This window comes from Megalobrama amblycephala, linkage group LG23 (genome assembly GCF_018812025.1).
Source record: "Megalobrama amblycephala isolate DHTTF-2021 linkage group LG23, ASM1881202v1, whole genome shotgun sequence".
In the NCBI taxonomy this organism is placed as follows: domain Eukaryota; kingdom Metazoa; phylum Chordata; class Actinopteri; order Cypriniformes; family Xenocyprididae; genus Megalobrama; species Megalobrama amblycephala.
The window spans coordinates 18,271,138-18,297,161 of record NC_063066.1 but is presented as its reverse complement, the minus strand read 5'-3'; the positions used below and the strand labels follow the sequence as shown (position 1 = coordinate 18,297,161).

General features: G+C 38.0%; 1 protein-coding gene across 15 annotated transcripts in view; it reads left to right on the top strand.

The window, feature by feature from the left end:
* Positions 1 to 26,024, top strand: part of rapgef2b (Rap guanine nucleotide exchange factor 2b) — a 131,401-nt gene that overhangs the window by 86,254 nt on the left and 19,123 nt on the right. For 8 of the 15 annotated variants that reach the window (XM_048176960.1, XM_048176952.1, XM_048176946.1 and 5 more), the window contains 6 exons: positions 16,105 to 16,236; positions 18,809 to 18,844; positions 22,245 to 22,422; positions 24,173 to 24,309; positions 25,035 to 25,193; positions 25,498 to 25,650. In XM_048176960.1, coding sequence (XP_048032917.1) covers positions 16,105 to 16,236; positions 18,809 to 18,844; positions 22,245 to 22,422; positions 24,173 to 24,309; positions 25,035 to 25,193; positions 25,498 to 25,650 — 795 coding nt within the window. Of the gene's footprint in view, positions 1 to 4,374; positions 5,469 to 16,104; positions 16,237 to 18,808; positions 18,845 to 22,244; positions 22,423 to 24,172; positions 24,310 to 25,034; positions 25,194 to 25,497; positions 25,651 to 26,024 lie in introns of those variants that run through there. The other 7 variants (XM_048176951.1, XM_048176953.1, XM_048176955.1 and 4 more) reach the window with 2 other exon arrangements.

The following is a 26,024-nucleotide window of genomic DNA, read 5'->3' as shown; positions in this document are numbered from 1 at the left end:
TATACCGCTGTTTCCACTGTCATAAAAACGGGCTGATGACTTCCTTGTTCTATGAAGTCCCTCCTTCAGAAATACGTAACGAGTTCTGATTGTGCCAGCGGTTCCTGTGTTGTGATTCGACAGCTCTGAGCGCACCGTGCCCGGAAAAGGTCACGCCTCTTACCATAACGTGGAGATGCACGCGCTCAGTGTTATTGTAAACATGTCTTTAATTTTACCCTATCAATTTGAGCCGGAATCAGACCCGGTGATTGGACTGCGGGATGAAAATAACAGCGTTTCGACGACATGGCGACAAACACACTCTACAAACGCAACTCTTGTGTATTCCTGTGGGCGGAGGTTAGTCAAAAAACTGTTTTAGTGACGTCATTAAAGAAGGAAGTAGAGGGATGTAGTCCAAACTGGCCGTTCGATGTAGGCGACTTCTGTTAAATAAAATATCTCGCTTGGCATTGAACTTTGAGCTTTAAAATTTTACAGATTTTATTTATACTCTAACAACAACATTACACACTAACTAAAGTTTGAAACATGGGATCACGAAGAACGGGACCTTTAACAACATCAGCATTGCATGACTATGTGTATTTAATCTGTATTAGCGTTACCTGGAGATTTCAATTTCTGTAGCCACTCCGCAGTTCGAAGTCTTTTGCTTTTGGTGAATCTCCAGTTGTCACTGATGATTGTCATTTGGACCTTTCTGGCTTACAATCCGCCATCAAAATGATAAGTTTAATTATTGCAGCTGCTGTAAGAAAAGGCTACAAATGATCCTCACAGCATACTCCACATGCCATATAGCCTACTAGCTGGGACTCCTCCTTTATGTAAACAGATGTGACGTAATGACGCAAAGACGAACGGCGGCATGCTTGAATTTCCTGCGGAAACCCACCAGTACCCCTTTTATTAGAAAACATTATTACAAGCTTACCGTTGTGAACCAGGCTAAGGTAAGGAGATAGTTTTGAACACTGGCTCGTTATGTACTTGCTCAAAAATTGATTTTGGATCATTGTTAACCCAAAAAAGTTACGGACTGCAGCTTTAAATATATTAGATGTCAGTACAAAATGAGAGTTTGCATTTGCCTGTCACAGTTGCAAGAAGCTTTTCTTCGTTTTAGCTGTGGCCCATCTTTTTGGAGAATGAGTGCAGACTAGCCTTACTGTACTCAAATTTTGAAAAGGTTTGGCATGAAAGGAATGATCCGGAAGAGCTTCAGTCGATGTTAATCCTATCTGTCTGTCTCTCTCTCTCTGTGTGTGTGTGTGTGTGTGTGTGTGTGTGTGTGTGTGTGTGTGTCTGTGTATGTCTTTCTCTTTCTCTCTCCCACTTCCTCTCATTTCCTCTGTATCCGACTCCCTTGAGTATAGGCTGGAGGGATCTTTGACAGTTGTGCTGTTTTCAGCAGTAGAGGGATAACAGTAGCTTTTCTAAAGGAACTAATATCTCAATTTGTATTCTGAAATGCCTCTCAGAGCTTTGTAAGAAGCATGACATATTTTGCCTACATCATCACTTCTCTAAACAGCTTGGTTTTCCTTTTTCATGGATTGATTAATTGATCAAAACCTTCATATAACGTTAATAAAGCACAGTTTCATATTATTGCATATCTTCATGTGTTGAGCTTTGATTGACCTTGTGCTAAACAAAGTACTATCAATGAAAAACTATAACTGCTGTCATTTTAAGGGACTTTGATTACATAACTATTGATAGCCAAATAATCAGCCAATAATTGGTCATTGAAAAATTATCAGCATTAGCTCAATTGTGTTATTTCCAAAATCTGTTGACTGCTTTTTAATGGATGATGTGTTTTTTTGTTTATATATATATATATATATATATATATATATATATATATATATATATATATATATATATATATATATATATATATATATATGCATGTATGTATGTATGTGTGCCACTTTGATCTCTAGATATGTTTATGCATCAACCTTTTAAAAACCCACATCCGTTGTGCACTAAACATAACAGCTGGATTATAATGTACCTTAATCTAAAAATCTATTTGCCCAAACAGATTTCTTCTGTCTTTGTGGTCTTTGTTGTTTCATATGAAGCGGCGGCTTCTTGACCCAATCTCAACCTTTCCATAATGAGCATCTATTGTTCCTGAAATGTGCTCTGGGTGATGCTGAGCCGTCCCTTGATGTGACCCTGTTACCGTGGTGACGTAATGACGCTCGGTTTTCCTATGATGATTGGTGGTTACTCTGACGACGGGACGTGGCAGCACCTGAGCTTGTTTTTGTCAGGCATTACATCATCGTGGATGATGTCATCAGGGGGGGTTGTTTTGGTCCCTGTGCATATCTGGAAGCCGTCCAAAATTTCACTCGCTAATGCCTATCTGTATCTTCACGCCTACGTGGCTTTTGTAATCACAGACGATAAACATGCAAGCTGGCTGTTTCTATTAGATACGGTAGTGAAATGCTTATGTGTAAGCATAAATGCTAAAAGCCTTCACAGTTGTATCACATATAATTGCCATTTCATTGTATTAAATTGACATAAAGCCTTTGATGCAACCATTAACAAAACACATTTTAATTCCTTTAATTGTTTTTAATTAAGTTTATGTATTTATAAAGATTGTTTTTATTTCCTATTATTTATATATTTTTATTTACACCGTTTTACCTTTCTGTCAAGACTTATTTATACATAGTAGTTTTATGATATAAAATGTGTCACACATTAGCAAATGGAAATTTGCATAAGTCATCTGATTGGCTGTCTGTTGGCCTATTGCCCTGCTTGCATGCATTGTTCATATTTTTCTTTGTTATTCAAATTCTAATTATCATATAGTGTCAGTCCAGGCACAGCTATATTTCACAGCTCACCTCTCTGTGAAACAATAAGTGCTTCATATCAAATGGACAGATGACTGATTGATTGACTGATAACATTTATTGTAGCCTATGTGTTTATTTTGACTGACAGAAAGAGATATGGACCTTTAGGGGGGTGTGCGTGTGAGGGGTGAGCTCACTTCCGTCATCACAAAGCTAAAGGGTCGTGTGTGGGCGGGGTTGTCAGTCGCCCAGAGGGGTTACTGGAGCATGTGTGTTTGGTGGGGGGTGGGGAGTGAATTGGCAGCGTTGTCATAGTAACAAGAAGGATGTCAGAGAGCCATGTGCTCTGTGCTTCTGTCGTCTGCTACCGTCTTCCATCTCTTTCTCTCTGTCTCTCCGTCTATTTTTCTTCCTCTCCAGCGTTCTCTCACTCTCCCGCCCAAACCGACCAGGAAATGGCTCTCCTCCGCGGTTGCCATGCCAACTGCCTGCAGCCCTGGTGGTGAGCGGAGGGGAGCGTGATAATGACATTACTCTCGCTGGGCTAACTGTGCTCATCCTTCATTTCTCTTGTCTTTCCATTCCTCTCTTCCTCTCCCCCGTCCACCGTTCAACTCTCTCTCATCCTTTCTTATTTCCATATCTGCACCTCACCCATTGCATGCTCTTTTATTCTAATTTTCTCATTAGTGCCTTTAGTCTCGCAGTGTCTGTGCGAGTGTGTGCGTGATGTATATGGGTAATTCACATAAAATACTTTTGAGAAGTTTACATGTCTTGTGCGATGTGCTTTGTTCCATGTAAAACTATTTTAAATGGTTTTTCTTTGGCTGGAACTGTAGTGCATGGTGCTAGCAACACCAAGGATCTGGGTTTGATTCTCAGGGAATATAAATAAATATAATGTTTTAAATGTATACTTATATAACACACACAAAATAAATTTATATCGCATCTAACATAAAATTTTGTAAAAATATGTGCGTGTATGTGTGTGTGTGTATATTATGTTTATTCTGTTTATTTTCACATTATTATAGATAGGACACAGCTGATTGGTCCCTGCTGTATCAGAAGCCGATGAGCTTGCATGCTCAAACTTTAAATACATGGTAGCCCGCTTTCAGAAACCCTCCACCTTCCCCAGCTCCACCTGTATAGATATGCTGTGGATAATTCATGTACGCTATATTGTATAGCAGCATATTATATTATATTATATTATATTATATTATATTATATTATATTATATTATATTATATTATATTATATTATATTATATTATATTATATTATATTATATTATAACAATTATATGAAAAAAAGTTATAATAATGAGATTCAGCTCATATTAAATATTTACATATTTCATAGTGAAAATAGAAGTTTGGCTGGACATATCAAAATGTATACGTTTTTTTTTTTTTTTTTTTTTTTTTTTTTTTTTATAGCCAATCAGCTACATTCTTATTCTAGAGAGCATATGATTGAGCAAAAATGAAAAATTGAGAGTTGGACGGTGAGGTTTGTTTGTTCTTGAGAGAATTTTAAATCTGTAAATCTGCTATAAGGTATTTTGTCAACTTTTTGGAGTAAAATAACATATAGATCTAGCCTTATAATGGCTAGATAATGGACGTGATTTTATTACATGGAGTGTTTAAAATGAACTAGTGAAGGAAAAAAATGTTTTAAAAGAGAAAGCAGTTACAGAACCTAAGATTTAAATGTTCCCTTATACATTCGTAGAAATGTTAACCTTGATGATGATTAACCACATCATGCGTCAACTACCCATATGTATGTTGGAGTATATGTGTGTAGTAAGCGGCACCAGCGGCGCTCTTTCAACATCAGTGAGGGAGGGAGGAGGTTCCTATTCAAAGCCCCCTCTCTTCCTCCCCCTCCACACACACACTCAGTCTCTTACACACTCACACACCCCCTGCTTTGGACACAAATGAACCGGGAGTGTTTAACAAAGACAGCTTGGATGCGTGAGGTTGGTTCCCTAGTCACAGTCTCTGCTAATGGTGCATAAAGCCGTACGCGTGGACACGAGAGAGACAGAGGAAGATGATGGGGAGGGAGTGAAAGTGCTGTCAGCCATTTTTGCCTTTTTTCCCCTCATTTTTTACAACGCTGTCGATCAGCATTGGTCGTCACTGGTAGGAGAGTCTTACTTGATTACCTAAAAAGGAGGATTCATTTTTTTCCCTCATCCCTGCCTGGATTTCTCATCCTGTTTCTCCTTTTATTTTCATTTTTTCCTCCTTCATCCCCTTCTTTTCATGGACCTAGTGGACAGACAGATGCCGTGTGCACCTGACAAGGAAAAGCGTTGATTTTTTTGGAGGGAGAACCGTGTTGATCGAATCCAGCACATCATCTCCGGCGAACATACTCTCTCCCCCTCCTTCCCTGGGAAAGATTCTCCTCTTCTCCCCTGCAGGAGGGGGGAAAAAAGAAGGGAGACAGGGGAAGACTCACTGGAGGGGGGAGAGAGGGGAAGATTAGTGGGAACCAGCAGGATGCTTAAATTTCGCCCTGGCTCTGCACCTCCATTATGAAGCCATTAGTTAGTGGTGGCGGCCATGGAGTCTCCAGCCAGGCTGATAAAAGCCCTGTAAGTATCGACCCTACATTTCTAGTTCTCTCTCCTCAAAATACTACCAGCATTCGCTCGTCAGATGTGCCAAACATGATCAGGATGGACGAAAATGGCGTTGGATGCATTAAACTGCTAATGTTAGTTTCACTGTAGAGAGACAAATGAGTTAAATGTGGTTTTAAATGGTGTATTTCCATGTCTCTAGTGTTTCTGTGAATTTGTAGCTTGTTTTTGATGCAAAGCTACTCAAAGGGTTAATTGCATGTATGCAGATTTCTTTTAATTGACATTTCACATACAGTACGTCTAGCTTAGCACTGCATTGTATCGCTCGACCCGTGGAATCTTGTTTTACGAGAGGCTGTCGAGTGCCACGACCTCATTCATCCGCTGCTAGTGTAATGTGTGTCAGTGTGTGAAGGCGGCCATGTGCATGCCGCCCCCCGTCACCCCGCACACATGCTCAGATGTGTGTGTACTGGATGATGAAATGGCCAAGATTGTGTCGTGTTTGTCACGGCTCTTAGGAATCGGTAAAACTTACATTTAAATGGCTTGATAATGACTGTGTGTGAGCGTTTGAATGTGGGAGGAGTTATGACATCACTGAACGATGCTGCCAGCTCAACATCTGTTGCGTTTCATAAAGCTGCTTGTGACTAAATGCATTTGATAGCGTGTTCGTTCACGTGTGCGTGTGTGTATGCGAGTGAGTGATCACGCTCTTCGGTGTTTGCACACGGGCGGCATCGGAAAGCGATCAGCGCTGGACTGCTGAGTGGAATGATGAGCACTTTTAGCTGTAAATGAATTGATCTTCTGTCAGCCATAATGTGCTAGTGTGCGCTTGGCCTTGTACGAGCATTGAAAACGTGCCGTGTTCGAACGTCTTCATAGACTATAGACCGTAGTCCATGACATAAGAGCGTTGCTATGCAACAAATATAACAATTCTCTGTGGAAGTTGCAGTGATATGGTGAACAGGTGTTTCACGTCAGAGCTGTTAGTATATTGTTGGTTTTAGCACAACTACAACGCTGTATTGATCAATTGTAAGTTAAAACTTAAATTGATTTATAATTTAATTTTCCCTTTAAGGCATGCTAGTTCTCTCTGTGGCCATCTTAGTGACTCCATTGGGCAGCTATTATTCTAGGACAGGGTTTTTTTTTTAAATGTGGGGAGTACCTCCCCAGGGAGGTGCGGAGTAGGGCTGAGTGATATGACGACGTCAATCGATAAAGATTTTTCTATATAGTTTATCTGTATGTAAATACATTGGTGCAGTGCAGGACTGCTTAAACACAATATAGCAGCAAAAAAACATGGACAAATGAGAAGAAAGAGCAGGACGTGCTTGATGATGAGTTATTAAAAGCACAATAAACCGCAAAAAAGAACTGAATTCGATACTGACAGGTGGCTTTTTGTGGTGCGCATCCGAAGCGCACAAGTGCTGAATTCAGTTCACTTTCGCAGCTTATTATGCTTGAACCATCATTTATGACACATTTTTGAGTCGAAATGCCCGTCTTGGTGAGTATTCACATAACCAAAGTCAGCCATCGAGAATGTTGTGTTAGAAGGGAGGCCCACTGTCTTTGACTTTGAAAACCTCTGATCTAGGTACTTTTTTTTTTTTTTTTTAACTGAAAGGCAGGATTTCCACCATATTGAGTGTCATTATTTCTCCCATATATCTCCTCCTCATACTTTCCCTGATTCAGTTCACTGCAGCTGTTTTCATTATTTTTTATACATCCTTTATATACCTTTTCGTTTCAGGAATATATGTGCTGCTGTTTAAAATTGTAACTTGAAATGACGTAAAGAACGATTTTTGGTTCCTTATTATATATAATCCTGTACAACTTTTGAAAGAAGTCACTTTTGTTCACCAAGGCTACATTGATTTGACCAAAAATACATCAAAACAGTAATTGTGAAATATTACAATTTGATTTTATTTAAAAATGTAATTTACTCCTTTGACAGCAAAGCTGCATTTTCAGCATCATTACTCCAGTCTACAGTGTCACTTTAGTGATTCTTTGGAAATCAATCTAATATGCTGACTTGCTGCTCAAAAAAAATTATACTGCTTATCTAAATGTATGATTTTGCATTTGTGAGACTTTTATCCAAAGCGACAGAGTGCATCCAAGCTATACTTAAGTATTTATATAATTTTAATATCACTATGCAAGATCTGAATATACACAACCTTGGTGTTGCTAGTATTGTAATCAGGGGTGCTTTTTTTTTCGTCTGGTTCTCAAAGGAACACCTGGAGATGTTGCTTGGTACTCACACTGTGCTCTCCTCACTATCTTCTTTTCTCTCGAACATGGTAGATGATGATAATGATGTTTTGTTTTGTTTTTTTGTTTGTTTTTTATTAACATTCATGACACAGACAACAGCAAGAATATTAGGCTGCTGTCACTTTAAAGGCCCGGTTATACTTCACTTTCCGCGCCCGGACACGTCTCGCGCGCAGCCGTGTCCGTGCATCTTTCAAAGTTTACTCAACCGCGGATGCGAGCGGATGACCGAGTTCGACACATGCGCAGTACAATTTTTTTTCTTCTATACTATCGTGTCATCAATGGGACATTCGCTGGCCAGGAACGGAGAAGAAAAATAATGCATCCACCATTGCAACATAGTTCAGAAGATACACCAAGAATCAAATCAGAACAAGAATCAAATACGATGGAGAAGGATATGCCTTTAAGTTTACTCATCTTGTTTTTGAATCACTCTTTCCACACAGTTCTTCGACTGCAATACTGTGTGTATTGCCACCTAGTGGACTCTTCTGTCCTGCTTGTGCATGCACTGTTGCATGCGCACCGTCCGCGCGGTCTCAATCTGGGCTCCACGCAGATGGGGTCCGTGAGCCCTCCGGATGACGTAAATTACGTCATGCGGACGGTGCACGAACACGGAAGGCCGAAGCATACTTTGGGCTTAAAGGTCCCGTTCTTCGTGATCCCATGTTTCAAACTTTAGTTAGTGTGTAATGTTGTTGTTAGAGTATAAATGAAATCTGTAAAATTTTAAAGCTCAAAGTTCAATGCCAAGCGAGATATTTTATTTAACAGAAGTCGCCTACATCGAACGGCCAGTTTGGACTACATCCCTCTACTTCCTTCTTTAATGACGTCACTAAAACAGTTTTTTGACTAACCTCCGCCCACAGGAATACACAAGAGTTGCGTTTGTAGAGTGTGTTTGTCGCCATGTCGTCGAAACGCTGTTATTTTCATCCCGCAGTCCAATCACCGGGTCTGATTCCGGCTCAAATTGATAGGGTAAAATTAAAGACATGTTTACAATAACACTGAGCGCATGCATCTCCACGTTATGGTAAGAGGCGTGACTTTTCCGGGCACGGTGCGCTCAGAGCTGTCGAATCACAACACAGGAACCGCTGGCACAATCAGAACTCGTTACGTATTTCTGAAGGAGGGACTTCATAGAACAAGGAAGTCATCAGCCCGTTTTTATGACAGTGGAAACAGCGGTATACAGATAAGTAAATTATGTGAAAAATACTGTGTTTTTTTACACGCGAAACATGAACACATGTTATATTGCACACTATAAACACAATCAAAGCTTCAAAAAACCACGAAAAACGGGACCTTTAAGACGGAATGCATGCATGGACTGACTGAATATACTGACACACATCTGGTTTCTTTCTCAACTGTTCGCTAATGACATAACCGAGAAAATACTTGCAGAGACAGGAATTTTGACATAATTTTGTGTGTACGTGTCCCTTCAAGTGAAAGTAAAAGCAAAAGAGGAATCAATTCAGTGTTCCAGCGCTGTCTAAAACGCGCCTCTCTCTGTGTGCGCACGCTTCAGGTGTGGCACAGATAACAGCTCGTGAGTTCCGATTTTCGCCTCTTCTTCCGCTTTTAAAATCATTTGAATGTGTTAATAGGCGAGACAAAACACACCCAAATGATAAACTTTCACTCTCTGATGGTTAAACCTAGCAGTAAATCTGCGAATTGCATGAGTGCGAACCGTTGGGCCTTATCCGTACGGATAACGGATTAAATGCGATCCATTGCACCCCTAATAATAAAAGAACACACTTATCATCATGATTGCCATCTTACCAGAGATGGAGAAATATCCTACACCAGTAAGTAAACGTGTCCCTGTGAACCGGTACTCAAAAGTGCTTCCCTCCACGCTTTCTGGTGCGCATCGTTTATTTTTACCACACATGCGCACCTGCGTACCACTTATGTGCACCCCTGATTATAATCTACCAGTTGAGCAACAGGAACACACTTACATAAAGTGACAACTTGTGCTGTAACTGCAGTGCAAAAGATGTTCAAATATGATTTCAGCATTTTTTTCTCACTTTGCAAGACTTTATTTGCAATTGCTCCAATGAGAATGTGTGTACAGAGCTCTTTTTGAAGACCTGTAGGACTCTGTTAGATTAGGAAACCAATACATGGAGAGATTAATTGTGGACACTCTTTCATTGAATATCAAGAAGTGGTCATTTTCCCTTAGCTTTATTCCCTACATTAGCATAGTAAATATTTTTGCCTGCGTTTGTGAGAATATCGGTCTTGTTTAATCTGACGCCAAGCCGAAGCTCTTTAATCTTTTGATCCTCTCGGCTCAGGAAAGCGAGAGGCCCCTAGAGCGATACTGAGGCTTATGAGATACGTTTGCAGCTTTGAGTCCTCCAGCATCAGCCCTTTTTCTTTTTTTTTTTTTTTTAATGTCACACCTTTTGCTTTGACAGATATGAGCTCCTCACAGAGACATAGCAACAGGTTCATATGTCTATATGTCCACATCTCAAATGTACAACAGCAGGTACAGTAGGACTATATTCGAAACAAGTATGCATGCAGTTGTACATAAAATAAGCTTTCCTACCTGCACAAAGCCATTTTGGACTTTGGTCACATTTTTGTCTTATGTAGGTCATTAAGACTGCATTATCTTTTTTGGGTTTTAGAAACAGCTTGTGACCCGCAGACATTTTAAAGAGCAAGGATTCGGTTAAATCTGTGACCATGTAACTTCACATTCATACTTGTGTATGTGAAAGGGCAATGTAGCCGTAAGCTTATTCATTTATTTACAATCTCCCCCAGAGGCATCACAAGAGTGATGTTTGAGACCCCTGCGAGTATAGCGTGCTGTCTGTGACCTGTGCGCTGTTTGACTAAAAGCCTCTTGGGTTAATTGACGGAGGCCTGCCCTAAATTCTGTGGTAAGAGAGTTTAGTCATTATTATGTGCAACAGTGACATGAAAAGGGCACTTAAAGGACAGGAGCGGACCCCTGGGTGGGCACGGGAGGCAGGCAGGATATTGCTATTGACACATGCATATTGACTGCTGTCGCTACCAACATTTTGTCCAAATTATGTGATTGCATACCAAAGATATATGTAGAATCAAAATGGATTGGGCTGTTGCTGATAAGTGAAACATTTTTGGTCATTTTTTTTTTTTTTAATATTTGAATTATGACCTGAGCAGATTATACTACCATTAATCTCTTACTGTTTTGAAATTAACACTTGTCAACCTGCCAAATGCAGGTGAAAATCCACTGTGGCGGGTATAGCACATATCAACACACTAGCCAATTTGGCAGGTTATGATTCATAAATGAATAATAATAATAATTATTAATGTCAGCTGTTCAAAATCACAGCGTCACTCACAGTTTTTCACTAAAATACAATGATTTAGGACAAATATATGTATATAGTGACTGGTGAATTGTGCATTTTTCAGTAACAGGTTTGTTTTTGTGGCTTGAATAAATATGCTTCATACAGAGAAATAATATAGCTTGCACTTTCTCTTTCCGTTTGCGCTGTTTTTCTTTTTTTTTACCTTAATTCAAACTCATTTACCCCATTTGTCAAATCTTTAAGTGAACTTTTGCCTGTATTGTGATTAGATTCACTGTTTTGGACTCCAGCCTTGAACTTGAGAACGCGAGTAGAGAATGACGTGATCGGTGTGCAATAAACCTGCCTGTGAGATGTCCGTGGCGCTTCCTGTCTGCTGTGCGACCAGTTAATATTCCGCCAGAGCCTTAGGAGACAATTAAAAGGCTGCTTTTTCCCAACCCGTTCTCATAAACGCTGCATGTCCCAAGACTTAGCCAAGAAAAGTCCTAGCATCTTTGCTATGTGCAGGTAAACTGACAATTGTAAGAGAAGTAACAGAGAATTTTGCTTTTATTTCCATTTTATTTTATTGGAATGGTATCCACAAACAGTGATTGACTGTCGTAAAGCTGAAGAATGTGATCTTTTGATGTGAGGATAAGTGATAAAAGATTTGTCTTGCCATTATGTTCCAGCACACAGTCTCGTTATAGTCAATTCAGCCGACAAACTCACATTCACAAATATATGGGTATAATGTGATTTTATGTATGTAATTTTAACCAGTATATTGCTCATCTCCAGCTTAGAGAATAATCTTCAACAGTCACCCATGTTTCATTTCTTGCTCAATGCTCAGTGAGCCTGTGTTTATTTATAAAAATGTATAAAAGGAAGGTATTTTTGGATCAGACAAAATTTCGGGGAGGAAACATTGAACGTCATGGACGATTTATGTAATATTTGTGAGGTTTAGGGAATTGGAACACTTTGTAATGTTTTGTTCTCTACTTCTGTCATAAGCTGTCCCATGCAAACAAATCTAGAGATTCCTGCAGATTTGGAGCAGCTGTTGTTCATGAGGTTCTACTTATTCTCTACTAACTTTTGAGGCTAATTTGATAATATTCTCAGCAGAGTTTAACATTTTACCATTTTTAAATCCATTCTGCAGATTTTCCAGCTCAGAAAACAAGGTGTTGGGTTTAAATCAAGGTCACAATTCTTTTTCGGTCCGTCATCTTTTTCTTAGGTGCACCTAAAGATCATTTAAAAATATCAATGACATTTCTTTTAGTCTTTACTTAAATAATGTACATGTATTTCTGTAGAAAGCTCTTGTCGTTGTAATGAAGATGTTGTTAAAACACTCGCGCAGTTGAACCTCCTGTGGGAAGAATCATGTGCAAATCAACCTCATTTACAAACAAAAAGACACCTTGAAAAATGGCATCGCTCATTGCTCTCTGCTCAGCGTAAGCAAGTAACTGCTTCATTGTTCCCTGCTCATTTCTATAACAGCCAGTAGAAAAGCCCATGTACACTCCTGAGAAGTGAATTTACTGGCGTGGTAGAGGTTTTGATGACTCCTTTCTGCAGTGGAAGCATGAGGAGAAGGTGATGTGTGTATCATAGCTGACAGCTCTGTGGCCATCCAGGACTGTTAAGGGAATAGCCTTGAGGAACACGACCGAAGGGATGTGGAAGGAGGATTGAGGCACTTTGCTGCTATCACAGCGCCTTTATTTTAACTGCTGAATGCACCCGCTGACCTAATAGTGTGCACTGAAACACATCACTGTGAGTGTGTACTGGTGCTTCAAGAACCCTAATCAAATACACTTCTTTTTCTTTTCTTTTCTTCTGTCATTCATTTGTTTTATCCTTCTGTCTAATTTTGTTCTCTTTTGTTTGTTTGTTCCTCGTTCTTTCATTTGTTTGTTCTTTTGTTCACTTTTGTTTGTTCGTCTTCATTTATTTGATCTGTTTTGTTTGTTCTTTTTGATTTTTTTTGTTTTCATTTTGTCCCATTTGTTCTGTTTTTCTTTTAATTCTCTTTCATTTTTGTTTTTTCACTGTATTGTTCGTTTGTTAGTTCTATGGTCCCACTTTATATTAAAGGGATAGTTCACCCAAAAATGAAAATTTTATGTTTATCTGCTTACCCCGAGAGCATCCAAGATGTAGGTGTCTTTGTTTCTTCAGTAGAACACAAATGATGATTTTTAACTCCAACCGTTGCTGTCTGTCAGTCAAATAATGCTAGTGGATGGGAACTTCTACAATAAGAGTAAATAAAACTTGCTTAGAAAAGTCCAAATTAAACCCTGCAGCTCGTGACGACACATTGATGTCCTAAGACACGAAACGATCGGTTTGTGCGAGAAACCGAACAGTATTTATATCATTTTTTACCTCTAATACACCACTATGTCCAACGGCATTCATCGCTCGATTCGTTTGGTCTGATCGCGCTCTGACAACGGCAGTGATGTCTAGCACTCATTGAAGTATATGCGCGAGACATCACTGCCACTGTCAGAGCGCGATCAGACCAAACGAATCGAGTGATGAATGCAGTTGGACATAGTGGTGTATTAGAGGTAAAAAATTATATAAATACGGTTCGGTTTCTCGCACAAACCGATCGTTTCGTGTCTTAAAACATCAATGTGTCGTCACGAGCCGCAGGGTTTAATTTGGATTTGTCTGTCGTGTTTTATTTACTCTTATAGTCCAAGTTCCCGCTGACTTGCATTATACCACTGACAGACGGCAGCGGTTGCAGTTAAAAATCATAATTTGTGTTCTACTGAAGAAACAAAGACACCTACATCTTGGATGCGCTGGGGGTAAGCAGATAAACATCAAATTTTCATTTTTGGGTGAACTATCCCTTTAAGTGGCCTTAACTACTATGTACTTACATTTAAATTAATCATTTGATACAATGCACTTATTGTGTACATCCATGTTTTTACATTGTGCTTATATTTTAAAAACACCTGCATGTAATTACATTTGTAATTAATTTATGTAATTACATTTATAATTACACTGTTGACCCATCCCTTACACCTTACCCCTACCCTTAAACCTACCCATACCACAAACCTGTCCCTAACCTTACCCGTTCCACCTCAATAGAAGCAAATGTGTTTTGCAATTCAATATGAACCCAGTAAGTACACTGTACTTATTTTTTGATGCAAGTACATAGTAGTTAAAGCCACTTAATATAAAGTGGGACCAGTTCTGTTTCTCATTTTGTCATTTTCCGTTCAGTCCTCTTTCTTTCTTTCTTTCTTTCTTTCTTTCTTTCTTTCTTTCTTTCTTTCTTTCTTTCTTTCTTTCTTTCTTTCTTTCTTTCTTTCTTTCTTTCTTTCTTTCTTTCTTTCTTTCAGGTGTAAATAGCCCCAATTAATATGAATATGAACTGCCATGGCGATAGATTCAAATAATGAATTTGTGCATATGAGGGGAGGAATATTCATCAACACATTAGTGTGTTAAAACACCTTTATCCTCGCCAATCTGCCTCCTTTCCCTCTCTTACTGCACCAGTATCGCTGCAGATAGTGTGCAAATATATCATTTTTCTTATCTGCTTCTACTCCATCTATAAGGTTGTTTTCTCTCTGTTCAAGCTCTCCATCTCCCGAGAGAATTGGCTGCATTTCCGGCATGTATACGATTATGGGAGTGGAAATTAGGTCAGATGCATTTTGTATGAAAGCTATACTCAGCCACAGCTGGTTGAAGACATCCAATAGCCCCCCAAAAAAGCAATTTCACTTGTGAACACACATACACACACGAGCACACACACAGACACAATCGGGAGCCGATTGAATGGGTTTTATCGGAATGTGGCCACACGTGTGTGTGTGTGTGTGGGATGTGTGCTCTCTAATATTAGCTGAAATTGGTTCTTAGCTCCTTATCTCAGTGCTGTTGTCAGAGCCTTTCCTCTTGCACAAGCTCCCACACACGCACACTTTGCTCTTGCAGCCGCACCCCTTCAGATATGTACAAAGCGTCGCTCACACTGTACCAGAGGAAAAAACATGCCACATACACATCTTTTAGTCTGACTATAAAGCATCTTTCTTTCATTAATTATGAATTTGTATTTGTATTGTTTTCCTAATGATTGTTTTTTATGTAAAAATGAACCAAACTTGTTCTTGCTGTAAGCTAAGATGGTATTCCAATGCCAAAGCTCTCTTGCATTATAAATATAATTTTCTCTCACAGCTTCAGATTCTCTACAGCTTGGCTTCAGGGAATCTATGTACAGTATATGCCGGCTTAATAGCAGACTTGTGGAAAATATGCAGGATTGTGGAAAATATGAGTTGTTCAAGCACTAGTCTTTTGAGGTCATAGAATAGTTTTGCGTGCAAAACCACTTGTCAACAACCATTAGCATTAGCAAAGGAGCTGCGCTATTCTGTTAAATCAAACTAGCGAAACCCCACATTAAATGTGACTGACCCGGCTGACATTTTGTTGCATTTGGCAGAACTGTGGATGGTGTGGAGGGGAAACTTGCTCCTGTTAAGATATTGTCTGGTCTTGTTTCCAGCTCTAATAAAACACTGAATGTGTCTGAGGCCTAGTTTCACCAAAAATCCTTGAGGAGTCGTATCAGAAACATCAGACTGCAGGTGTGATGAATTAATGATAGCGTAGTGGACTGCAGCTTTCCACAAAACTGACATTACTTTGAACTTCAGCAAAAAAGGAGACACTGCAATCTTTGACATTTAAAAGTTCAATGAAACCCACAGAACTTTGTTGCTTTTAGTTTATATCTATTCTCTTTGAAGTCATATACATGAGCAAAAATTTGGGTAAATGAACAGATTGGCTGATTGGCTGTTATGGTTATTATATTCATTGCAGGATGTATATGGATTGTTATAGTCAAATGCACATCCTGACAGTCTGTTTGTTTCCATGTGCAGCTGCCGGCAGACTTCAGCAGATTACACCTGGCAGACGGGATTCACCCGCAGGTGACACACGTTTCCTCCAGCCACTCAGGATGTAGCATCACCAGTGATTCTGGGAGCAGCAGCCTGTCGGACATTTACCAGGTGACAACACCATTCCCTGCTAGACACCTTGTCTTTGGGTAATGTTGGAGTAGCAGCTTTGTGACAAATGCCATCAAAATTTGACACATACTTAATGCTCTGAACTGACAGCATTTGACAGTTTTTACTGGTTTATGCCTCTAAGAATAATGAAGCTAGGACTAATAGAGGAATAGTTTACCTAAAAAAAAAAGTAAACATTTCTTGGCTCTCATGTTGTTCTGTGTAACCCGAAAGGAGAATTTTTGAACAGGCTGGCAGACACATGAATAACAGAACGTGCAATTTCTCACATCTAAGTGCACAGTGATACATAGTTCATAGTATCCAAGTCAGTTAAAAATCACAGTAAAAAGCTCTTTATTTAGAGTTTTCTGAGGCTTTGTCAGAAACTGAACTGAATGCTTTTGTAAAAAAAAAAAAGTCTCAATATGCTTTCCAAGGCTGCATTTTTTTTTTCATGTTTTTGTACTGTATCAAAAATACAGTAAAAACAGTAATATTGTGAAATCTAATTGCAATTTAAAATAACTGCTAAACTGTTTTCCATTGTAATATATTTTGAGATGTGATTAATTCCTGTGATGGCAATGCTTAATTTTCAGCATCATTAATCCAGTCTTCATTGTCACATGATACTTCAGAAATCTGAAAAAAATGGTTTTATTTTTTTATTATTGCTTGGCCCTAATCCTCTTCCGTAGAACAGCATTTATGTAAAATAGAAATCATTTGTTAAATTACGAGAAAAAACTCATAAAATTTCGAGAAAAAGGTCGATAAAATGTTGAGAATAAAGTCATTAAATTACAAGAAAAAACTCGTTAAATTTCGAGAAAAAGGTCGATAATATGTTGAGAATAAACTTGTTAAATTACGAGAAAAAACTCGTTAAATTTCGAGAAAAAGGTCGATAATATGTTGAGAATAAACTTGTTAAATTACGAGAAAAAACTCGTTAAATTTCGAGAAAAAGGTTGATAAAATGTTGAGAATAAAGTCATTAAATTACGAGAAAAAACTCATTAAATTTCAAGAAAAAAGTCGAGATAAAATGTTGAGAATAGACTCGTTAAATTTCGAGAAAAAGTCTAAATAAAATGTTGAGAATAAAGTCATTAATTTACGAGAAAAAAGTCGTTAAATTACGAGAACAAATTCATTAAATTATGAGAAAAATATTGTTAAATTTCGAGAAAAAAAGTTGAGATAAAATGTTGAGAATAAACTCATTAAATTATGAGAAAAAAGTCGTTAAATTACGAGAACAAATTCGTTAAATTACGAATTTGTTCTCATAATTTAACGACTTTTTTGGTTTTATTTTTTTATTATTGCTTGGCCCTAATCCTCTTCCGTAGAACAGCATTTATGTAAAATAGAAATCATTTGTTAAATTTCGAGAAAAAGGTCGATAAAATGTTGAGAATAAACTCGTTAAATTACGAGAAAAAACTCGTTAAATTTCGAGAAAAAGGTCGATAAAATGTTGAGAATAAAATTGTTAAATTACGAGAAAAAACTCGTTAAATTTCAAGAAAAAGGTCGATAAAATGTTGAGAATAAAGTCATTAAATTACGAGAAAAAAACTCATTAAATTTCAAGAAAAAAGTCGAGATAAAATGTTGAGAATTAACTCGTTAAATTTCGAGAAAATAGTCTAAATAAAATGTTGAGAATAAAGTCATTAAATTACGAGAAAAAAGTCGTTAAATTACGAGAACAAATTCATTAAATTATGAGAAAAATATCGTTAAATTTCGAGAAAAAAAGTCAAGATAAAATGTTGAGAATAAACTCATTAAATTATGAGGAAAAAAGTCGTTAAATTACGAGAACAAATTCGTTAAATTACGAATTTGTTCTCATTATTTAACAACTTTTTTTGGTTTTATTTTTTTATTATTGCTTGGCCCTAATCCTCTTCCGTAGAACAGCATATGTAAAATAGAAATCATTTGTAACATTATAAATGTCTTTACTCTCACTTTTGATCAATTTAATGCATCCTTGCTGAGTGAAAGTATTAATTCATTTAAAAAAATATACACATATGTGACCCTGGACCACAAAACCAGTCATAAGTCGCACGGGTATATTTATAGCAATAGCCAACAATACATTGTATGGGTCAAAATTATCGATTTTTCTTTTATGCCAAAAATAAGTAAAGATCATGTTCCATGAAGATATTTTGTAAATTTCCTACTGTAAATATATCAAAACTTTATTTTTGTGAGTGGATATGCATTGCTAAGGACTTCATTTGGTCAACTTTTCTCAATATTTTGATTTTTTTTTTTTTTTTTTTTTTTTTTTTGGCACCCTCAGATTCCAGATTTTTAGTTGTATCTCAGCCAAATATTGTCCTGTCCTAACAAACGATACATCAATGTAAAGCTTTTTATTCAGCTTTCAGATGTGATGTACATGTATTGACCCTTATGACTGGTTTTGTTGTCCATGTTGTCCTTGTAATCATTATTATTTTTGGGTGAACCATCTCTTTAATGTTCATGCAGATTTCATCCCTCATTCGTTTATTTAATTTACATTTTATTCATTTGGCAGATGCTTTTATCCAAATCTTCTTACAGTGCATTCAAGGTACATATTTTATCAGTATGCATGTTCCCTGGTAAACATTTGTCACTAAACATTTGTCACTATAACTAAACCTGAGCCAATGACCTGTGAAACTGAGCCAATGAGATTAAAACAGAAAGACCCCATTTCCCTTTTACATATTTGTGTCAGTCTATAAAATGTCTGTTTTCCTCCATTAATCTTATTAATTGTGTTTGGCTTGGTATTTGCTTGAAAGTTTAATTGATTTTCTTGTGTGATGTGTTTGCGGATGTTTTGCGGCAGGCTGTGTGCAAAGGTGTATGGGAGATAATTCAGTTTATGCAGTGTCCACGATCCTGGCCTGATGGCCATCTGTTAAAGGCTAATTAACATCTGGACGGTGTCCTCGTGAAAAGAGGTTGTGATCTCCCTGCTCTACACCCCACTTTACTACAATGCTCCTCACCTCTCCATGTGATCCACGTCTCATAAAACAAGAGCAGGCTGTATGAAATGTTGCCAATATTAAATGGATTTTCAACTCTAAATTCTGATTGGATGAGCAGCATTTGAAGATGAAACTGCACCTTCTTTTATTCATGTGTCTGCCTGGCAGCCATAAACCGGCTACAGTTAAGCTAATTAATTGATGTATAACACTATATTACTTAATGTAAAAACAGCTCATTATCATTAATACATTTTATTATTTATTCAAATTATTTATTATCTATTATAACATTAGTGTCTTTTATCATATTGTCATTTTATAAAAGCGACAAGCCACAAAAGGTGGTGCATCATGCCTAAGATTATCCGATCACTGTGGCAAAATTACAGCAATGCACAATGCAAGACTTTCAGAAATTTATGCTAATTTTCCCTCAATTTAAATTGATTATTTTGATCAAATCACAATAATAGACAATAGAAGAAGCATTTTCACTAGTGGTGAGACTTTTGGACCCCAAGCATCTTACAATACTTCAGGCCTCTATTGTCAAGAGTAATGGCCCATATCCTCAATGTGGCTGTCAAAACGGTCACTTTTTTTTTTATACATTTGAATAAATAATGATGCAGGTTCTTCAGGGAGGCTTGAAAGCATTGATCCAAGAATAGCCCTGCTAAAAAATTAATGTTCCCTTCACGCTCATCTTAGCCGCCCAAACAGCGCTATGGATCGCACCAACCATGGCATTTTGAAAAATAAATCGGTCCTTTCACCAGCTACAACAGCCCATATGTTTGTTTTCCCTGATTAGCTCCTAAATGGTTTTCATAAGAGAAGCCAGCTTGTTTCTTGCTCAGTTTCCATCAGTGGTGGTGTTTGATTTGCATCTCGTCAGTACAGTAGGGATACTGATTGGACAACCCCAACGTAGTTGGTTTGACTTGAGTGCATTGAGTGCGTTCAATTTCTTCAAGCTTATCTGCCAAAGGCTTAATGAGCTGAAGCGAGTCTTCAACCTAACCATGTCTGGGTGAATATGTTGCAATGTAAATCCCAAAAGGTTCGGCTAATGGGTGACTGCTTAGTATATTGATTTTAAGATCTTGAAACGGCATTAATCAACAGTCATTTATGCCTTTCTTCAACAAGATTGCTGTTGTTTAAGCACATAGATATCCAGTCGTCATGCACCAGTGGCTAAATGCCTAGAGAATGCATATTTAATTCATAGTTGAGAGTAGGGAATTACTGGGGTTTCCTACGATTTGGTGGATATAGCATTTGAGATTGTCTGTCATTGTAAATACTGCTCATTCATAGATCTGTGCTCATATTTTAACAGTCCGAGCTTCTGAGCAATTGTATGCCACAGGGTTATCGACCATCTGTGAGGACCTTAGAGGAACCATTCTCCCAATATTTATTTACTCACCATCATGTCGTTCCAGACCTGTATGACCTTGTTTGCATTGTTAAGTTAAGAACTTTATTAATCCCACAAGGGGCAATTCTAGTAGGGGAGTAGCATCATATAGCAGACACAAAATATCTCATAGCACAGAAAATAAGTAAATAAAGTAGTAAAAACATAACCCAGCATGCTTCATAAATAAATTCATAAAAAAATAATAAGAAGAATTAAATTGCAGAGATGAATAGCCTCTGGAACAAAAGGTAAATTTATATCTACATTGAACACACAAGGAGAAATTATCTTTTTTATTTAATTAAATTGAACCCTTAAGCCTCAAACAAGGATATAAAACAAGCATAAAAGCATAGTTTATTTTATTTATTTATTTATTTATTTTTCCAGGAACAGATTAAAATTGTTACTCACTTGAATTGTAATTGATAATCACCTCAAGTGCTGTGACCAGATCATTGAGTCAGTGATTTGAAGTTGAAAACCATGTCAGTCCAATATGGAAATTAATTATTCAGAAGTTCATAAAACAAAATCAGATTCAGGAAAAAAAAAACAAAAAAAATTTGCTCAAGAATAGGAGATCACCACTTCTCCTTTTGTGTTCTGGGGAATAAAGAAAGTCATACAGGTTTGGAACAGCATGAGGGTGATTAAATGATGACAGAATTATTTTTAGGTGATCTGTTCCCACATGTTGTGTAGACCTTCTTAAGATGGATGCTATGTGATAAGTAGCCTTCTCTTTTTTATATTAGTGCATATTGCCACCTGTCACTGACATCCTCCCCCACTACCCTGTCTCCACCCTAAAAAAGAGCCCAACCTCACATCGCCCCGCCCCATTCGCCCTCTGAGTGGCTGCTTTCAGCACGGTCTGAATATTTGATGAGTAATGCAGGTCATTTAAGTCAAAATGACATGCGTTTGTGTGAGCCCAGATCGAGGGGCTTAAAAAATTAAAAGTGACTGGAAGCCCGAGCTCTAAAGATGCGGCTGGGACCCGGCATCTGCAAGCAGTTGGTCAAGGCGACATTGTGGGCAGTTACAGGCAGGAATAGAGCATCGCTGGGAATCCTCGGTCAGGTGAGAGCAAATCAGGCTTGGTTGCGACACGAGATGGTGGCATACACGACGGGATGGGTCTTTCTTTTGTTGCCTACCTTCTAAGATTGGGCCGTGTGCTGTTGGAGTAATGGGTTGTATTTTCTCAAACAAGGATTTCAAACATCTAACTCTATCATCTGTCATGTATCAGAAAATATTGTTGTTGTTACATGTGCTTGGTTATTTGGTTTGTTAGTTGCCTTCTTTGAATTTTTTTGTCTCTAGGGTTGCTGCTATACATGTCCTTTTGACATTTCCTTTTGATTCTGAATTAATGGAAAAGGACGTGGTTTTCTTTAATCTCTCTATCTCTCTCTACAGCAGTGATCAGTTTCAATGTTCAGGATAAATATATTAATTTAGCAGAAACTCCACAGTGACTTACAGATCTAAAACAAACAAATAAAAAGTCCAAAATACTTTACGATTGACTGAAGTTTTCTTACACATAGGCCACCGAGAGTGAGCCCGGCGACATGGACCTCAGTGGCCTGCCCGAGACGGCCGTTGACTCCGAGGAGGATGACGATGAGGAAGATATTGAACGTGCCTCAGATCCCCTCATGAGTCGAGACATCGTCCGAGACTGTCTGGAGAAAGACCCCATGGACCGAACGGATGATGACATAGGTGAGCGATTTCCATATAATCCTGAATAACATTGGCAAAGATCCTTTACTAGAACATAATGCAAACACTAGAAGTGGAGATTCTTGAAAGCAATGAAATAATTTGCCAGGAAAAGAAGGCAAAAAAAGGTCGGAGAGACTACAAAAGGAAAGCATGAGGGGGAGATGTGTTGTTTTTTTGTAGGTCACCCTCTCAGTCGAGTCTCTTGGAGCACATTAAAATTTGATTGGCTGAGCTGCATCTACAGCTACGCTTCAGTGGTGCCGTGCCAAGCACAGGTCATCGAGTACCCAGACAGGCCATGAGCACGGAGCAAAATCTCTTGTCTTTTCTCTTCTTGTTCTCAATTGAATCACTCAGTGCTTTGGGCAGCCCTGTCACACTAGCTAAAACCAGATACTTGATTTAGTTGGTCTGTCAAACATCGAAAGAATAACTATTAACTTGCTATAGAAAAACTATTATCTTGCTGGCCAGTTCCATTTATTTGTATTGATTGTAAAATAATGATTATATTGGAATGAATGGACACAAGAGGTTTAATGAACCATGTTCTGTGCAACAAAATGACAAGCACACTAGCTAGGATGTCAAAAAGAGACAGACAAACTTGCCAAAAAATGAAAACGGATGTTTCTCTAACTATAAGTACTTTTGGCACTGTAGACTGTAAGACAATTAACTCTCTTAAAACACACATTTTACATTCTCATTAACTGATTTAATTTGTCTACTAACAATGCTCAACAGTGTATACATGTAAATCACAGGGGAAAAAAATTCTCAAGGTCATTATTTCCATCACGGTGTCATTTCTGCCACATCTCAAATGATGTGTTGTATTTAATAACATTCTGCGGTGAAAATCACATTAAGCATTATTGGAATAAAATGTCAGGCTCTATTTTATTCTTAATACACATTTAATTATCTTAAAATGTATTTTTCTTTTCACAAATTTTATCTCAAGCTCTTCACTGATGCTGTTGTGAACTTATGACGCTGTTGTGAAAACTAATGGAAATGACAGCAACTGAGAGGCAGTTGTAATATGTCTAAAAATTGATAATTAAAGAAATAATTTTCATGCACTATATTTAAATGGTTTATTTGATCATCATACTATAGTTTTTAAAAATCAATGTTATTTTTATTATGGATTTTCACATTTTAAGATTGAACATCCAGTAGCATAAAACAATAAAATCTATACATAATGCATTGGCACCACTGGGGCGCCCTGACTGGCCAGGGCCCTTAGAATAGTTTAATCTTGCCCCCCGTCACGGCGCCCCTGCATAAAAGTCATACATTTCAAAGGTATCAAAAATTGTCCAAGACATGGATCAGTATATAGTTTCTATGACAGTTTTATTTTGACCTCCATATAATAATTAAAAAAAAAAGAAATAATGTGCTAGTTTTTATAAAAATCAACCCCTGGGAAGTGTCCATAGTTGAAGAAACTACTGACAGTTTAGTTCTTTGTCACTGTGGAAATGGATTTTGTCATGTATAAAATGTCCTGTATATTGCATAGCAGGATTAGCCGGTTTTCAGAAATAGCTTCATATTAATAATGCATTCAATGCTTGGTTGCTGTTATTTTTATAGCCATGGAAAGAATGTTTTCCGTTCTGCATCTGATAAGAGAGAACAAATATCAATGAAAGACTTTCAGAGACTCTCATGTATCTCACTTAGTCTTAATTGTATCTTTCACTTCTTATTTCTCACTCTGTTTCTTCAGAGCAACTGTTGGAGTTCATGCACCAGCTTCCGGCCTTTGCCAACATGACCATGTCCGTCAGGAGGGAGCTTTGTGCTGTCATGGTGTTTGCTGTGGTGGAACGGGCCGGCACAATCGTCCTTAATGATGGCGAAGAGGTCGGTCAGACTTACCATGACATGATCCAGTGGCATTAGCCTTTCTGCTCTTACTTGAAGCCTCAATTTAACCTTCAACCAATATGTGTGGCCTAGTATGTGTAGTACATACCCTGCACTTTTTATTAAATCGATAGCTGTTAGCGTAGCTTTTCACACTAATCCCATTTTAGTTCTTTCTTAAACCCTGATCCTGTCACTTTTTTTTTTTACTTTTTTTTTGAAGTTATGTCGCTCAGTTTTAAAATTTCATCTGCTTTACTTCAGTCTCGTGCTAATCTTGATTCTGTGGAATCGCTAACATGTACTGTCACCCCCCCTTTCGTCACAACCAATCAGCCTTTTAGCTTCTGCACTGTTAAACCTGAATGGATGCCAGCATTCAACATCTTGAGATTACAAGATGCCCGCGGTACAGCGGGAATCACTTATCTCCTTATCTCAGTATTGACATGCCAAAAAGAGCCATTTTCCCCCCTAATGCATCTATATAATTGAAAGCAGGACAGAGCTTGAGGCTCATACAGTTCATTGTGATGACATGTTCTTTGCTGTTATAAATACTCAAAAAAAGCAGCAGCACATACCTAAGTCCCTGTGCACAAGTTTTGTATTTCACCACAAAGGTTTATATTACGTATTGTATCCTGAATATGATTTAAATTGTAATATCACATTAACTGATTGTGTCTTACTGTTAACTTTGCATCATTCCTTTGTTGTAGCTGGACTCATGGTCTGTGATTCTGAACGGCTCAGTGGAGGTGACGCACCCAGATGGCCGGACGGAAATCCTGTGCATGGGCAACAGCTTTGGTGTGTCCCCCACCATGGAGAAAGAGTACATGAAGGGGGTGATGAAGACCAAGGTGGATGACTGCCAGGTGAATCAAACAATACTACGAAAAAAAAAAAAAAGAGGAATGACTCTTATCCCCGCCCAAACTATTTTAACTGCTTGTAATGACTCATTTACTGCAGAAGTGATGTGGCTCTGCCCATTCATTAAGCATGAGAATAATAGAGGTGATTAGTGAAAAATTAGAAATAATGAAATCTTGTCTCTGTTTCAGTGCACTGGTGTAATTATCATGGGGAAATCATTTGAATATACTGCTGCATCATGAAACTGATTTACTTTCCCCTCACGGTTTGTGTCTTCTTGCTCACTCTTGCTTTCTCTGTCAGTTTGTTTGCATAGCACAGCAAGATTACTGCTGTATCCTTAACCAAGTAGAGAAAAATATGCAGAAAGTGGAAGAAGAGGGTGAGATTGTGATGGTGAAGGAACACCGTGAGCTTGACCGCACAGGCACCAGAAAAGGACACATTGTCATCAAGGTGAGAACCCAGCTCAGAATGTGACAAGTTTTTTTTTCATACCCAGAGGTAAAGAAATGTAGCTTAAGTGACAAAAAAGGCTATCCTGACTAGAGAATTTAAATTTTTCTATAATCATTTTCCTAGAATGGATGTTACCTGTCATGTGGTCTGTTAATAGCTCACATAAGCTTAAGGATTTAATACTTACACCAGTGTTTCCTGCACCTCTATTTTGTAGCACTTCGGAAAAGGGAAATTATATTTTATGAATTGCGTCCAATGAGATAAGCCAAGTTGTGCCACACTGCAAAAACCATATTCTATAGAAAAAGGTTGACTTGCACTCTCGATGACATGGCATTTGCCCTGATTTACACAGACGCATTGAACAT